At 41.1% G+C, this 17,752-nt stretch overlaps 1 protein-coding gene across 1 annotated transcript in view; it reads right to left on the reverse strand.

Annotated features, from left to right (window-relative positions):
• KIF26B (kinesin family member 26B) overlaps nt 1-17,752 on the reverse strand; it is a 414,886-nt gene that overhangs the window by 11,892 nt on the left and 385,242 nt on the right. Inside the window, 8 exon segments of the mRNA XM_042446725.1 lie at nt 11,687-13,999; nt 14,002-14,254; nt 14,257-14,601; nt 14,603-14,689; nt 14,692-14,745; nt 14,747-14,847; nt 14,850-14,909; nt 14,912-15,086. Coding sequence (XP_042302659.1) covers nt 11,687-13,999; nt 14,002-14,254; nt 14,257-14,601; nt 14,603-14,689; nt 14,692-14,745; nt 14,747-14,847; nt 14,850-14,909; nt 14,912-15,086 — 3,388 coding nt within the window.

Consider the following 17,752-nt stretch of genomic DNA (forward strand, 5'->3'; position numbering starts at 1 on the left):
GAGCCCCTGTGGATAACAAAATCTGTGGATGCTCATTAAATATAATGGCAGAGTAAAATGGTGTGCCTTATAAAGAAGGGAAAATCAAGATTTCCCTTCTTTCATAATTTCTACTTTTTTTTAATATTTTCAACCCGTGGATGCTTGAATCTGTGGATAAAATAATCTGTGGATAAGGAGGACCGACTACAGTTCCTTGGATTTACACTAGGGCTCTCCCAAAGGGTTTTTTAATGTTGTGTTTTGTTTAATAGAAGAAAAATCCAAAATCCAAATGGAAATAAGGTGTAGAACTAGAGCTTACCCAACTCAGGTATAAAACCTGGTCTAACCAACTATAGAAGATCTGCTGAAACATTGGGATTTACTTATGTAATGAACAAATTATTCAAGAGGTTTATTTTAGTGGAATTAACCTACAGGATTCTGGCATCTAACTCAGGCACTGGGAATCTTGAGGTTGTCCAGATGTTGTTGGATCACAATTCCCAGCATTCCTGACCACTGGCTATATTGGCCAAGGCTGCTAGAAGTTGAAGATCAGCAACATCTGGAGTGCCACAAGATTCCTACCTCTGATCTAATTACCGGCACCTCTTAATTTCTCTGTCTTTTGACATGTTTTGAAAATATGACAGTTCCCTTAACGGGAAAGATTACCAATGTGTAGCAGTTGTGATTTTTTTAAATTACACAATTTACAGAGTTACACAATTTACATCATGATGATGGTGGTGGTGATTATGAGTCCATAAAGCAGGGGTTGAACCATCCCCTCAAGATCCTAGAGGGCTACCCCCATTATACATGTTTCCTTCAAGAAACCTCAAACAGGTCTGCTTTGAATTATAAATTGTTGGTTTGAAAAAAAAATAATTATTGGTTTGGCTCAGGGTGTGGGGAAGCTTTAACAAAGAGGTTGTATTTACTAGTTCAGTCCAGAAAAAGTGAAAGGGGAAAAACTGGAGAGAAGCTGTCTTTGCCAGGAATTTGAATGAGATCCTTAACATTTTGAATTAGGTAATATAAGTTTAATTTATGAAATTAGGAGGGAATAGAAGGACAAACTCCTTACAATGGACTTTGCATTATTTGTATTTATCTATTTTATATTATTTAGAACTCTGAGTCTCTAGATAACATCTTGTTAGTGACATATGCATGAGTAAATAATACAATGCATACAAGGCAAATTATTCACCATTGTGCAACAGACATATTCTGTTGACAGCTGTGGAAGTAGAGTTGTGTGTACAGCTATGCTGCATGTATAGATTGACCCAGTCACTGGCATGTGTTGTGCAATATTGCTATTTTCCTTGGGAACTGTGTAGTGCTGGTGTAGCATATCTTTGAAAATGGATGTTAATACTAGGCTGAAGAGATGTTGGTTGTGGTCAGTGACTGATCAACAGCAGGATTTCTGCAATGAAGTTCTGCACTGATGCTTAGGAACTTAGGAAGACTCTATGGTCAAGTTCCTGTGTTGTGGGCTATGATGCATAACTTTATCATGACAGAGCTACCTCCACATAATGCAACAAAATCGTGTTAGAGAACTGTACAGTGCACTGCATCCTCTTGCATATCAGGGTACCCCACAAGGTAGCAGTGTCAATATAAGAGGTGTTCCTGCTGTCCTATGGGTTTTGGGTTTTTTGCCCACCATGGCAACCCTATCCTAGCTGTGTCATTGTACAGCAGCAGCCTGGACAATACACTGATGTTGTGTATCATCCTCCTTTTGCAATGGCTATTATTTCTGTACTGCTTGTCCCAAAGGCAGAATTACAACTGTGCTCCCCTATTGAGAATATGATTGTTGCTCAATGACACAATTTTTTGCTCTGCACTCATACATCATTTTATGACACTGTAAATTCCCAAAAGGATGCTAGCCAACATGTGCAGGATTCAACATAAAATGTGCAGCATTCTTGCTGTGTTTTTAAAATAGTTTTTAAACAGTTGTTATAAATATGCCAATTACTTAAACTTTTGCAATGTTATTTGCAATATTCATTTACAAGTGGCCCCACAGGACCCAAGGAAGTGGCCCACCAACACCTGTTACTTAGGAAGTATTACTGAACACTCCTTCTAACATTGATGCAGGGAATACAGCCAAAACAGAGTCACTGAGAAACAGAAAGGAAGCAATGGGCATGATTTAGGGAACCCTGAGTTTTGCCAGAGAAGAGGAACAACACTACCTAAGACATTAAAAGAATTTAAAATAACAACAATAACAAAGAGGTTAAAACTATTCTATTAGGACTGAGTGTGCTCTGTAGCTATGGGCATTAGACTGCAGTGGAGGCATGAAGGGCCTTTTCACCATACCTTTACGCTACCTCGGGCATCTTTTTTAAAAACAGGAGGTGAGCAGGATGTCCTTTCTGTTATTAAAATAAACACTTCTGAGCCTAATATAGCCAAGGGGGACCGAAGCATGGCAAAAATATCCCCATGCCCCTTAGGAGGTTTCTAGGGGCATTTGGGTGCATTTTAAAAACTATTTGGAATTATTATTATTATTATTATTATTAAAAGGCTTCATTCCTCCCAAGTGTGTGTGTGTGTGTTTGTGTGCCATCACCTTGCCTATAGACTTATGGCAACCCCATGAATTTCAGAGAGCATTCTTAGGCAAGGAATCCTCAGAGGTGGTTTTGCCATTGACTTCCTCTGAAATCTAGCCTACTCATTTTCATTGGCTGTCACCCATCTAAGAACTAACCACAGCTGATCCTATTTAGCTTCCAAGATCAGACAAGATCTAGTTCCTTTTGGGTATTTAGGTGGACAAGCCTCCCAATTCTGCTAGAGGGCCAATATGGCTCCCACAGCTGTCTACCTCTGCTGCAGGGTGACAGCTGGAAAAGAAAAAAAGCAAGAAAGTGCATGGCCTCTGCTTTAGGGTGCCATAATTCTCTACTAAAAACCAAGGCAAAATTTTGTAGGACAAAATTTAGAACGAAATATAGGACAATTGTAGGATAAAATTTGGTCCAAAATGTAGGATATTTAAGAAAAATGGAGGACCTGAAATGTCCTATATTTTGGGCTTAATTTCATCCTAGAATTGTCCTATATTTTGGTTTAAATTTTGTCCTACATTTTGTCATGGTTTTTAGTAGAGAATTATGGCAACCCTACTCTGCTTGGAGGGGATGGCTGGCTGGATACCTGACCAGAACTAACTCCTCTTAGGAGGCAAGAGAAAGAGGGATATTTGTTGCAGGACCCCATATTTTTTAATCTGTCTGCCACTTTCCAGGAGCCATTTTGAGTTGGCTGGGCCTCTCATTCTATAGAATGCTTCTTTCTGACATACCAGATCAGTGGATGCCAAGTGAAGTCCCACAGTAGTTGAATCGGAAGAAGCTGTAAGTCAGTTCTCTCTCTCAAAATAGCCACCATGCAAACACTTGTATGCTTCACTATCCATGTCCTTGGTCTCCTTTCCAAGTGAGCTAACTCAGACTTTGCCAGCAGGCAGCTATCCAAGAGCAAATTGCACTGTGATCCTTTGTCAGTCTGCAACAAGCTGCTCTGTAAGGACTGACCATGATCCTCCATTCTTACAGACTTAACCACACTGCTTCTGCTGTACTGAGCCCTCTCTTATGAGCTTGGTAGGTTTTTAGTTTTAGAAAAGCCAATGTGAATGGCAGAAAGCTATGTGCAAACTATGCACATACATGCTCCTAATGATGGAAAACTGATCATTAGAGTCAATAATTAGTCATCGTTTCAGGCAGTCCAAGAACCCTTTGATCTATCTATATAAAATCATCAAGGACCTATTTTATAGGAACCAAATGAACTCTTAAACATGGCCACAGGAAGCCTGGGGCAGGGCAGGGAGGGGGGACCACTAAGGAAGATCAGTATTGTTGCCTTCAAAAAACTCATCCTGCTGCAAATGATATTCATTTAGTGCTCAAGGGCGTGCTGCTGACTGGAAACTCCACAGCAGGACAGGAACTAGAAGCAAATAAACAGCATGCAGGAAAAAGCCACAATATTTGTAAAGACTGTTTGAGAGCTTAAGTGTCACCTTGATGTATGAGGTAAACCTAATTACAGGTCTGAGTTCTACTGTGTTGTTGTTTTTTTTAAAAACCCAACTCATTTCTTTGGGAAAATTTTTGACACACACAGTGTGTCAAATATATCTCATGTAACAGCGAATTTCTACTGGTAGAAACTCAATAGTGTTTGGTTAGCAGAGACCAGAAGATAAAGAAAAATAATATGAATATTTTACTAATGATTGGCTACACATATTGTTCCACAATTCAGAAAGGGGAGCAGCACACACCATTAAACACAAAAGGAAGATTATTCTGCTCCCCCCTCATAGCTTTTTAGGCCACAGTCTGTTTCTTTTACTCTCTCCCTCTCTTTCTTGTTCTGTTGTCAGCAGGTGCCCTGTGAAGCAAGGGATCTGCTACCAAGGGTCTTCCTACACCCACTGTCTTTATTTCTGTTGAGATACTCCAGTGGAGATGCTGGAGGTAGCCTTTGACAACATGTACTTTGTTATGCAGGCAAAAGGTGCCTGAATGTTTAAAAAAAAGAGAGAGAAAAGAAGTGTATCACCCTTTGTTCCATTTATTTCTTTCATTTATGAATCATACCACTGCTGAAAACCTTTGGACAACACACATGATTCAAACTTTACTTTAAAACATTGTTAGTGAGTTATGATGGCACAAGACCCTCTTACACTATTTTACGTCACTTTTATAATACTTTGGTTCACTCCCTTTCCTTAGCGCTCTAGCAGGAAGTCTGAGTGCCTCTACAAAACTACAAATCTAAGGATTCCAGGGGATGGAGCCTTTAAAATTAAAAACACACCTGAAGAGTCATTGAGTCTTCTGAGCCAAGAGCTCAGAAGCATTTTAAAACTACATCTCTCTGAGTGCCCCAGCCAGCATAGCTGCTGGCTAGGAGATTCTGGGACTTGTAGACCAAAAAGTAATTTTCCTGGTGTGGCCATGTCTATGTGGGTTGTACTGCATGATGTATAAGAAGGGTCTTTCTTATCTTGCCTTTCTGTTGTTAATAATCATAATTTTCACACCAAACCGCTTCCCAGAGAACCACTTGTTCCCGATCTTGTTAATTGTTATGCTGGTGTGTAGGTTTAATGATATATGTTTTAATCTGGTTTGGTTTATTGTTTAATCTCATTTTTAATGAGATTTTTTAATTATATGGTTTTTTTAATTTGTTGTAAAAAGCTTTGAATCCCAAATTCCCCAAAAGGGGGGATATAAATGAATTATTTATTTTTATTTTGTGTCACTGATTTATGTCAAGGATTGGTAAACACTGACTTTAAAAAAAAATTGCCTGCCTACAAAAGGCTAGCAAGGAGAGTGCCAGTCTAACCTCTGTGGAAAGTGAGTTCCATAGCCTGGGAGTAGCCACCAAAAAGACCCTCTCAGTGAGAAAGTTTGGAAGACAAGTAGACTTCAGTTTTCACATACCTTAAATTTCAGATTCTAAGCATAATAAACAGAAGAACAATGAAAGGAGGGCAGTGAAGGAGTCTAGCAGCATCACTGAGACCAACTGGCATATGTTAGCATGACCTTTCATAGATTTCAATCCACGGTGCTAGATTCTTTCTCTCTGCCACCCCTTTCCTGTTATGCTGAAGGAGATCAACTGCTATTTTCTTTGAGGGTGGTGTGGAAAAGAAAATGCTTGGAAATAATGCAAATGTAGTATTTAATCATGCCTTCTGGCATGCATGCAATACATACACACAGAGGTATCTTCTTCTCATTCACCAACCTCTCAGTATTGTGGTTACATGTAGAGATCTTTCCTAGTGCTCCTTCTACTGTAATGATGGGTTGTTCAAAACTGGTCCAAATAAGTGTGAATTCTTATCTATAGCTTTTGCAGTTTGTTGTCACCTCTGAGTCAACTCTTTCCATTCAAGAAGGGGGGCTTCTTGTAGCCATTTCTTGGGTCTGTATTAGGATTCTTCTAATGTTAAAAAACAACCCCAACCAGGGGCACGGTTTACTGAGGCGCTCCAATGGTTTGAAGGGCAGGTTTTCTCCTCTGATTTTTAAAAACATTTTTTCTTATAGTTATGGTATAACAGAGCCCTGGTGGTGCAGCAATTAAATGCTGGTACTGCAGCCACAGTCTTGTGTGTTCAACCCCAGGGCTCCAAGGTTGAGTCGCCCTTCCATCGTTTCAGAGGTTGGTAAAATAATTTCCCAGTTTGTTGGGGGCAATTGGCTTACAGACTGTAAACTGCTTAGACAGTGCTGAGTTCACTATGAAGCAGTATAAAATGCAAATGCTTGCTTGCTAATACAGAAAAAGTACCATTTCACTGGTGGACAGGTGCACTATAGCAGTAAAAATTCACTTTAAAACAGGAGAAAAAGAGAAGAAGAAAGGGCTTCTCAGTAGCTACCCCCAACCTCTAGAACTCCTTTCCTAATCTGACAGATTGGCATCCTTTTCCCTAGCCTTCTGTAAACAGATGAAGACTTTATTTGTTTCCTTTGAGGGCTTATTGCTCAAGGGGGGTGGCCTTTAATAATGTGCTATATTGTTTACATTTGTCTTTCTTTTTAATGGGTATTCTTTTATATTGCTTTTAAGTCTATCGACAGTTTACTCACAGGCCTGCAAAACTGAGGGTCATTAAAACTTTTTTAAAATGTAAGCTGGTTTTATAGGTTTTATAGTGTTCTAAATAAAAAATGACATGAGTTTTGCTCTATCATAGACAGTTTTTTTTTTACAAATTGCTTTTATATTTCTATATTGTGATATGTTGACTGAATGAAGTGATCATGCAAAGAATTATCTTGCAAAGAGTAAGAAAGGGGCTAAGGCTTTCTAACAGACTTTCAAAACACTGTAATTCTCTGATATGAAACACAAAAATCCATTCAAAAGCACGAAAAGAAATTGCACTGGAACAACAGGATCCACACTTAATCAAGGCAAAGTAACAACTTAATTGATAAAAATATCAGATTTGTAAAAGAACTGTGTGTGGCGTGGCATTGTATTGTATTTTTTGAATCTGGCACTAAAAAACATTAAAAACAGCTACAAAGTTAAAAAAAGGTTTCCCCCCCCCCCAATAATAGCCTATGCTATATTTTAACTAATGTATGATATGAATCTTTGTAGCTGTACTTTTTAAAACCTTTGTAAGCCACCTTGAATTGCAGTCTGGGAAAATGGTGGGATCATGAAAATGATGATGATGATGACAACCTTCAGATAAGTCTATACAACAGTGAATATAAGAAAAGCTGAATCAAAATCACAGTCTCCAGAAGGCATGGAGGAAAGGGGGAATCTGTCTCTGTATTGCCTGGGAACTTTGAAAGTAATTGTGAAACCTGACAAGGCTGCTGGTGATTTCCTTAAAAGTCTTTGTGGCCTCTCTTTAAGGGGCTCTCTGCTGATTCATGTTGATCACGCCTGACAGCTAGCATTTCCGTTAATAATAATCATAAATAAACTGGACAAGGTCACCTGACCTGAAATGAGCATAGCTACAGCACCATATCCATTATAGCAATGTCTATTCTGTGACAGGAAATCAGGAAGGGTCTGATGGTCATGACACAACGGATTAAAATAATGTCCAAGTCGAGATGTTTGGAGTTTCTGAATTATTTTCTTTACTTTATAATAGCAGTGTTTTGTACATTGATAAGGATTAAGGGATTTACAAGTGTGGGCTGGGGAGAAGATCTAGAAGTATGACACTCCTTATCCATATGTTAATACTAATGTGATTTCACCTTGGCATCCCAGCTTAATCCTGGGCCAATGCTGAAGTCATAATCTTGTTTTTATGATCTCATAAATCTGTGGGCATGTAAAAGATTGTGCTTGCACCAAATATCGAAGTATGGTTTTTATTGCTGTGGGGAGGGGAGAGGATGCAAGAAGAAAACATGCTCCAAAGCACTGGAAGGCTTGATTAATTCAGAAGCAAAAGTTTAGGGGGGGGGATTTACATTGATTTTTATGTTTTGTTCTAAAACACTGAAGTGTGTGTGGCAGGGTGAATGTTAAAACAGGATGTGTTAGAGGTTTAATTAGAAATAGACACAATTCATTCAAAATGCTGGCTGGACAAAAATAAGTGCATTCAAGGTCACAATTAAGTCTTAACCTTTCCCTTTCCCTTTGCAGGCAGAGCGTTCCTTGCACGATTCAGTAACAATGAGCTTTACACCTTCTGCTGAAGGTCAATGGATTCAAGCTCCAGTGGGGAAATAGGGTAAGCAATTCCCGGAGAGAGTGTCTGAGTGCTGGGGGGAACCCAGAGGTCAAGCCAACCAAACACCTGCATTATGCCAGGATTTGGTAGACTTAAACTACCCCTGACAGCTACTTAATCAACCCCTTTCTGAAACTACAGATGAAGCACAGATTGGAAAGGTTACAATGTTTGGTCTAGACCTCTTAGAATTCCCACATGCTGACAAATGGAGTATGGGAGGTATAGTCCAAAAAGGTAAATCTTCTGAGTTTTGAGAGTAAGACTTCTGTATTATAGAAGGAGAAAGATAAAGAGAGTATACTGGCTATCAAAAATGTAACCACATTGTGCCAGGCTTTATCTCCCAACAACACATACAATGCCATACACACAAAACAAAACACAAGGATTTTTCAGATTTAGTCACTTTCCAGGAAAACTAACCCACCTTCAGTGTAAAAGCCATTTATTTATTTATGTAATGAAAGCCAACTACAGTGTGTTCCAATGATCAGAGTGTTGGACTTGATCATGAAGGATCTTCCAAGTATGGTTGACTTCCAGTAACGCCAAACAGCTTAAATGAGCTGGGGCCCAATCACACAACATATCCATACTACCCAATTATAGCACTATGATTCCATTTTAACTGCCATGGCTGCATCCTATAGATTCCTGGGGTTGATAGTTTGCAGAGGCACTAAATGCCCTTCCCTAAACTGCAAATCCCAGGACTCCATGGGATCCATAGCAACTTCCTAGGAAAGTTAGGATGATTCCTTCATTGTTTTTTCTTTGGCAACAGGTTAAGACCCTTCTTTTCTAGCTAGCTTTTGGAAACTGATTTTAAGAAAAAATGACTGTACAGTTTTTACAGAGAGCCAGTGTGGCATAATGTACAAAGGAATCTTGTAGCACTTTTGAGACTGAGTGAAAAAAGTAAAATAAGCTTTGATAGACTTTGGGGCTGAACAGAACAGCGATAAATGTCGACATCGGGGTGGAGGGAGGGCATGGTGACTGAATACCGCATGCCCTGACTCTGCTCTGATGCTGGCATCATGCTGCCTGCCTGCCCAGATGGTGAGTGCATCATGTTTAAATGTGCTGTGCCAAAGAAACCCTGAAAAGCTCCACCATGGCAGCAAGGGCATCTTTTTGCTAGCTCTAAAAGGAGCAGCATTTTGCCCTTTCTTTTAGAGCCGGCAAAGCACCGGATTGGGGCCGCAGCATGCAATTTCTGCGGCCCAGATCTGGTGGTGAAAGGGGCAGAGTGGAGCCATTCCTTTGGGTCAGTCTCTTTTGCCCCTCTGTCTACTTCCTCAGAGTGATGTAGTGGTTTCAGTGCTGGACTAAGATTCTGGAGGCCACAGTTTGAATCACTACTTAGCTATGCAAACCCACTGGGTGACCTTGGGCAAGTCACACTCTCTCAGCCTTAGAGAAAGGCAAAGGCAAGCCCCCTCTTAATAAATCTTGCCAAGAAAACCCCATGAAAGGGTTGCTTTAGGATTGCCATATGTCTGAAATGACTTGGAGAAACAAAACAACAACAACACAATAATTGTTTTTTTAATCTGTTTTGAAGTCACGTTTTAATTGGTTTTAATTCCCTTGTTATTTAATATGGTTTTAACTTTAATTTTCTACATTTTTAATTATATGTGTTTTACTGTATTCTGTCTTTTTGTAAGTGGCTTTGAGTCCCAGCCTGGCAGAAATGCAGGATATAAATAAAGGTAGTTGGATGGATAGATGGAGTGGAATCGAAGGCGGGTTACAAACCGCCCGTTTGGGGTGGGCTGCACCCGCCCCTTTCCCCGGGGTATCGGGGCCTCAGTGTCCAGAGCGGCAGCCGCTGAGGCCCCGATCTGCCGCTTTTCAGGCTGCAGGGAAGCGGCAAAAGGCCCCTTCCCCACAGCCTGGAAAGGGGTGTCCTTGGGGCTTGAAGCCCCAAGGACACCCTGCAGCGGCGAGGAGGAGGAGAAAGGGGCCGCTTGTCCCCTTTCTCCTTTGGTCCGCTGGGCACAGCCGTGTGAAGTTTGCGCCCAGTGGACCAAACCAAGAAGGAGCTCCGAAACAGAGCTCCTTCCTGCTCCGCGCTAAGGGCGCATTAAGCGCCCTGTCGTGGAGCGAGGACGTCACGTCCGCGTCGCCCCGTATAGAGGCGGCACGGTCATGACATCGTCATGGCAGTGGCCGTGTGGAATGGCTGCTGCCTTTTTGTGCGCGCAGAGCGCGCACTATGGTTAGGGGGGTGCGGAAGCACTGCCCCTTTCTAACCCTAGTACGTGCTCTGCGCGTACTTTCTGGCCCATTTGTAATGGGCCATAGTGTTATAATCTTGAAATGTAAAAGCGCCCCCAAACTGGTGAGTCCACGGATCCCTGGCATACAGTTAACAGTTATTCTCAATGTAGCCTATCCCATATATGAGTAACATGAATAATTCCTATAAATTGTGACTTCCATGTTTAATGGATGTGAATCTAATCTAGGTTGTAGTGCTAACTTTAAAAGCACTTAAATTATTGGATATTTAGGATTCAGAACCATGGATATCTCCAGTTTAGGTTGAAACCCAGTACAGATTTGGAGGCCACTTATACCAATGCATAATGCCTAAGAAGGTGGGAGTATACAAGTGAAAAGTAAATAAACCAAGCAGGAAAGTAATTAGGAATTACATTCTCTACAGTACCAGCCTTTTGTGGTGGAAAAAACTCCCAACAATCAGAACATGACATCTCAATTCTAAAAAGGACAATGGGCAGTGGGTTGCTCAGAAACAGCCAAACGGATACTTTCAAACTAATACTGGTTAATCATGTAGTTATGAACAGTAATGTGTTTTTGGAGAATTCTGTTTTGTGAAATATTATCATGCTCTGATTCTATATAAGTCTTTCTTTGCTTTTGTAAAAAAAAAAAACAGAAGAAAAACAAAAACAATAAACAATAATTTCTATCTAAACAGGTGATGCAAAATCCAAAAATATGAAGAACAGGCTGTAAAAAATGCCTATACAGAAAACAAACAACTACAGTTTAAAAAATAGTTTGATTTAAGAGAAAAAAAAATCAGTCATGCACAAAAAGCATGGAAATTTAAGGTTTAGAAATTAACCTCTTGTCGTGCAAGTAATAAAAACTTCCCAAAGTGTCACATATTATTCTGGTGTCCAATTCAGGCTCCATGGTCCCACAATTTGTCCAACTCAGGCTCCATATTTCCACAATTTGTTTTCTGGACTCACTCTTCCTTTGTGCAACTGAACCTCACCGTGTAAGCATCTTTGCATGCACAATTTTCAATGGTAAAGACTTAAGTATTTGGATTTACAACTCTCAGTGTCCTCCAGACAGGCCGTCCTCCCCCCCCCCCGCCAGTGCACATATCCAAAGATGTACCTGTATTTGAACGCTTCTTTGGATTTTTGAGACTTCGGCATCTCCCGCTGACAGAGCTGCTGTTCTCGCTCATGGAGTCTTGTGCTGAGGAAGCACTTCCTGTTGCTTCACTATCTCTCATCATGCTTTCGTACCCACTGCTTCCTCCACTGTGATAGAACAAGGCTGTTTTTCCCATGGCAGGTGGCAGTTCCCCACTCAGAACACTGCTGTTGTCACTTCCATGGCCGCTGCTACAGCGGTGAGGTTTCCTTGGTGGAGTTATCTTGCTGTAAGGAGAAGGCAGGAGGTGAACAAGTGGCTTTTCATCTCCATGAATCACACCACGCTCATCAGTGTCTGAATTCCTGCGCAACTGCAGTCCTCTGGTCCCTGTGCTTCCCTGCAGCAGTTCTGAAATCCTACCATTAACAGCTCTGAGGGGCATCTTTGAAGAAAGGCCAGAGTTCCGATTCCTACTTAGAGACTGAGTGGACCAAGACATGTTCTTTCCGTTTGGAGGCAAACTTGAACTCTGTCCTACTGACTGAGGAAGGGACTTCGTCGAAAAACTAAGTGTTTTGGTGGTTGAGGCTGCCAGACTTCGAGCCTTTGGACTTGCCAAAAGAAGTTTGCTCACTGCAGAGATCTTAGACTGACTGGCTTTTGGTGAAGCACCTGCAGACTGAGAAATGCCTGAATTTGTTGGTGAGGACATCAGACTACGGTTCAGACTCCTCCCAGCTCTTGGCATTGTGGTGTCCTTCCCAGGACCCATCTTGGAGCTGACAGAAGACAGACTCTCTGCCCTTTCCAGTGACAGGCACTCATAATGGCTCCCACTGGGTCTTCCCAGGGAATTGGTTCTGCTAGCCAGCTGTTCAAGTTTGGCACTAAATAATTTACTGCTACTGTTGCCATTCTCTATACCTGAACCCTTCTGTTTCCCAGTCAGCTCATCAGAAAAACTAACTAGACAAGATGCTGGTTGGTTTGAAGGGCTGCTGGTGCCACTACTGCAAGCACTGTGCTGAGGGCTGGCCCGATTTTTCTGATCAAGGCTAGATTTTCTTACAGGAGGCAATGGTGGGGTTCCTTTTGGACGTGTGAGAACGCAGTGCTTGGGGGAAGCGACTCTTCTTTCCAGGCTAGCTTTCAAAGTATGGCCTGAAACAGAAGAGCTAATGACATTGTTCTCCTCAGCATAATGATAAGATACTGCATCCAGTTCCTCCTGCTTGCTGGTCTTCTGGAGCCCTCTTGTGAGGCTGCCATTTTTAATGTCAGTAGAATGAACTGGGCTATGGGTAGTGGAACTGGGCAGTCCCATTTCACATCCATCTACAACCCTCTTCAGGTTTTCAGTTCCTGGAGAGCTAGAAGTCTCACCACTACTGCTACTAAACCTGTCTGCTGAGCTCTGCTTCCTGTTTTGATCAGGTACAGTTTCAGATTTGGGGCCACCACTTTCTTTTTTCACACTGTCTTCCCTCTTTAGCCAAGGATCATCAAATTTTATCTCTTTCCTTATGTTGGATTCTTTCACCTCTTGGAGAGGTGGTGTTTTTGTTGGTGATGATACTGCTGAGACAGCTTCATGATTCTCTTGTGCCTTAAAGGGATTAACAGCAATACATGGATACACGGTAATGTTGGTCTTCATTGGAATGAAGCCTTCACAGCTGCTTAGGCTTGCAGTGTTTGATATTGTGACCGTCGTCTTTCCTAGGGCTGAGATTTTACAACCTTTAATGGGTGACATTTTGTTAATACTTTTATCAACCACTTCTGGCAGTAGAAATATTTCTTCAGTCACTGGCTTCTGCTTCTCATCTGTACAAATTGCACTATTATTCTGTCCAGCTTTTAAAAGCTCAGGAATAGGAGCCTCTGCCATTGCTTCCCCATGACCGTAGCATGCTTGTGCTATGAAGCTATGGCACGATTGTTCACCATCACTACCAGTGCTCATTTCACTCAGCCAGGAGCTGATAGATGAGCGTCTACTTTCAGCCTCTTCAGCTTTGTTACCTAGCCCCATTTGTGGAAGAGGGAGAAACTGGGTAATGCTGACCTCTGAGACAGGAGCTGTGCTGGCATAGCATTCAAGGTCTTCACTAATACTGCTGATAATGCTAACTGGCCGAGACCCAGAGGCCAAAGCCTGCACAGAACAATCACTGTTAAAGCTGATGATACTTGTTGGACGTCCATTCTCAAGAACTCCACTAATGGTCAGTTCTTCAACCAGGGTGAATACCAGCTCATCCTCTCCATTCAGTTCTAATGGCTGCTGTACTGTGACCATTGTGGTACTCAAAATCTCCTTTTTTTGTCTCTGGGCGAAAAAGACTGTTGTTGCTGGTCTACAACTATCCATTGTCTCTCCATAGTCCCCACGGCTGAAGATAGTGACTTTTTCATGAGCTGAGGGCTCATTCCAATGGGAGGAGTGCGAAATCTGGCTGCATCAGGACTCACTAGACACACAATCCTGAATCTTTGCTAAGTGATATGGGTGGAGGTTGCGATTGGGCAATACCATACCCCCTTCTGGGTGTAAACTTTGCACCTCTGAGAAGGAGATGTGTGGTGGCTGTATATTCAGATGTCTTGGAAAGGCTTGCAATGCCAAGCCGTGGGGAACCAGCGGACCGAGGTTTGGTTTCTACAAAGCCACAGGAGTTAAGACTTTCACGGCTGCTTTGCAGGTCGGTGCACTGAGACTGCTGGAAGAGTTCATCTGGCTACTAGGGCTGCCTGTTACCTCCTGGGAGAAGGAGGAGTGAAACTTCATTAACCATCCCAGTGTGAACAGGCGAGTGGCCTCCCGGAATTCGTGTTGGACGTTGGTGTTTAGGTTTTCCGCAAGTCTTTTCAGGCTCTTGGAAGCCTTCTTCCCTCTCTGTCTCTAAGTGCATTCTTGAATTCGGGCACTTGGCTTGACAAAGGGCATTTGGTTGCTTGGTCTGAGCTAAACTGAACAGGCAACTCCTCAAAAGGAAAATGGTCGTATCTCTCACTCAGCCATCAATGCAGTCTAACCTCTCTCCTGGAGCTCCGCAAAGTGTATTGCACTCACAAGCAGTCCTCTTTCAGAGCTACTGGGGGGTGTTCGCTCAATTCCTCCAGCTTGCTTTCATTTCTGGTCTTCTGAAGGGCAGGAACGATAGGGACAAAATCGGGGGACCTTCATTATCTGTCAGCTCTTTGTCTGATAGAGCGGTGCCATTAGGGCCAACAAAATGACAGTATCACATGACTGTTCACTGCTAGAAGAATAATCTGGATCACTGGACAGGTGAAGAATGGGGAAGTCTGGATCAACGGCATTCCGAGAATGGAAAGGTCTTAGCTGGGTCGGCCTCCGCTTCTCCCTTCTTCATTCACAGAGCTTCTCCTCCAAAGAGCTGGAGGTATACTATGAATGGAGAGAAAACAAACTGTTAGCATTTTTCAAATGAAGTTTATAGTTATCATTTGTAATTATTGTTTGCTATCTTGCACGGGTATTAGAAACATCAAAAAATAAATTAAATGTTTTTTAAAGTTAATATTGATTCATTTTAACAATAATTCTTCTTTTCAAATGAAGAACTGAGGCTGGACAGCCATGGGTTTCCCCCCCCCCCAAATGTTCCCTTTGCAGGAAAGGACTTAAATGCAATAAAGAGTCATGTTGGGTCAAATAAAGGCTATCATTCAACAGTTGGCTCACACAGAGGCCAACCATTGCTGGGGAGGCTTGCTAACAGCAGATAAGTGCAGTGTGCATGTTCCATCTTTTCACTTGTGACAATTGATATACAGAAGCCTGCAACGTCTGATACTGGAAATGCTATATAGCCATCCTGACCAGTCACTCCGGTTCTAAACCCACTGCACATTTAATCTACCCAGAGTTGCATCCAGTTTCTAAATGTTGTGGCTAATGTGCATTATTAATTATATTATTATATTATATTATACTACTAACACACTTTCATATATCCCACCTTTCTCCAAAAATAGGGACTCAGGCAGCGTATGTGTGATGTGTGTGTGTTATGCTATTTTTTTAATCTGGTAGTAATTTTTTTTCTGATTATTGAACGGTGTTTTACTGTTGTATCTGTGTGGAGTTAAAACATTTTAAATCCACAAGTTCGGTGAAGTTTCTCTTTTGAAATTGTGTTAAGTTTCTTTCTCGGGTCACAGAAAAGTTCATGAGTGTTAATTACCAGAGAGAGTATGCCAGGAAAAAACAACATCCAAAATCACAAAGAATGGATAGCCCGCTAAGCGATGAATCAGAGTCAACAGACACAAAACCAGATAGTGCTACAATCCTACAAGAACTAAGAGATTTTAAACAATCTTTTAGTAAGGAAATAAAGGGAGAATGAATGGTATAAGGGAGGAACTAGGGAAATAGAAAGGAAATCCAAAAGGTCCATAAGGAAATTGGAAGTGCTTAGTGGGAAATGAGAAAATTAATAGAGGTGTAGAAGGGGTTAAAGCAGAGACAAGGGAATATCTACAAAGGCTAAGGACCGGGAAACGTTGATTGTAACTATAGAGACGAGGCTAAACAAAGTGAACAAACAATTTTCGTGCAGGAAAACAGGTATAGAAAAAAATGTCTGAAATTGAGAAATGTGTCAAAAGATCCAGAAGAGAGACTTTTGGAAAAGGTAGTAGCAAGTCTAGCGAAATACATAGATGTGGGGGAAGAAATCTAGACTCACAAATAGAAAGAATCTTTAGAATAAACTCTAGGATAGCTAAAGAAAGGAAAATGCCAGAGATATCCTAATTCAATTCACAAACTCAAGGATTAGAGAAGAAATAATCCAACAGAACTTTAAAGAAAATTTTTTTATAGATGAGAGTATAATAGAGATTTACAAAGATTTGCTGACTCAGACTTTAAAGAAAAGACAAGTGTATAAATTTCTGACAAATCTACTTCAGGAAAAATATATCAATATAAATGGGATAAACGAGAAGGTACAGTGCTCCCTCGGGTTACGAATTATTCGTTCCCGGCTAATTTCGTACCCGAAAAACCTTCGTAACCCGAATGCCATAGGCGCAAGGGGAAAAAAGGCGCGGCTCTGCCGCGCTCCATTTAAAACAGCGCGGCGTTTTTTGCTAACCCGAAAAAACGTTCGTAACCCGAAACAATAAATCCCTAGGGATTTAGTCGATCCCAAAAATCGAAGCTGGGTAATTTCGTACCCGAGGTACCACTGTAGAGTAGTTACTATAAACAGAAGAGATACATCATCAATACTATAAACAAAGCAAAGGCATTTTAAAGAAATCTCAACAACAGAAGGGAAAGGCGAGCAGGCAACGTGATAAACAGGGGGATTTTAGTTTAAAGTTCTAGTTGAAGTCCGGTTTTTTTCTTACATTGTGGTACTTCTCCTCCGTCCGTGATTTTCATCAGTTAACATGCCTATAAAATTAGGTTCATGGAACGTGGAAGGGGTTAAATAAAGCAAAAAAAGAAGGCAATAACATATGTTTTGAGGAAAAATCACTTTGATATTGTGGTGCATTCAGGAAACAAAAATAGAGAGAAAGAAGACAGGATGTTAAAGGATACAGGATTAGGGAATCTATACTGTTCAGTCATAAGAAATCTAAAGAGGGATAGCAACATTTGTAGATAAGAAATTTGAGTCAAAATAATATATAAGGATTTAGAAGGAAGACTGGTAATAACAGAAGTGTCATTGAGGGGAAGAAATTGTATATAGTGAACATCTATGCTCCACGGATAGGAAATCATTTTGTTTTCAAATACTGAATAAGGAAGTGTTCAAACCAATAAAAGAAATGTTATCATTGCTGGCGATTTTTAATGGTGTCATCAAGCCAAGTAGAGACAGGAAGTCTGGGGAAACCATTGGGCTTAATCAAGGAAAGCTTCCTAAAAGTGCAAAGAACTAATAAGGACCAAGAATTGATTGTGTTTGGCCAAAGCTATACGGAGTATAAAAAAGGTTTTACTTTCGTTTTCTGACTGTCACTTATCATACTCTAGGATAGATATGTTTATGGTCCTAGAGATGCTGTTTACTAGGGTAGATAAGTGGA

The sequence above is a fragment of the Sceloporus undulatus genome, chromosome 1 (assembly GCF_019175285.1).
Source record: "Sceloporus undulatus isolate JIND9_A2432 ecotype Alabama chromosome 1, SceUnd_v1.1, whole genome shotgun sequence".
In the NCBI taxonomy this organism is placed as follows: domain Eukaryota; kingdom Metazoa; phylum Chordata; class Lepidosauria; order Squamata; family Phrynosomatidae; genus Sceloporus; species Sceloporus undulatus.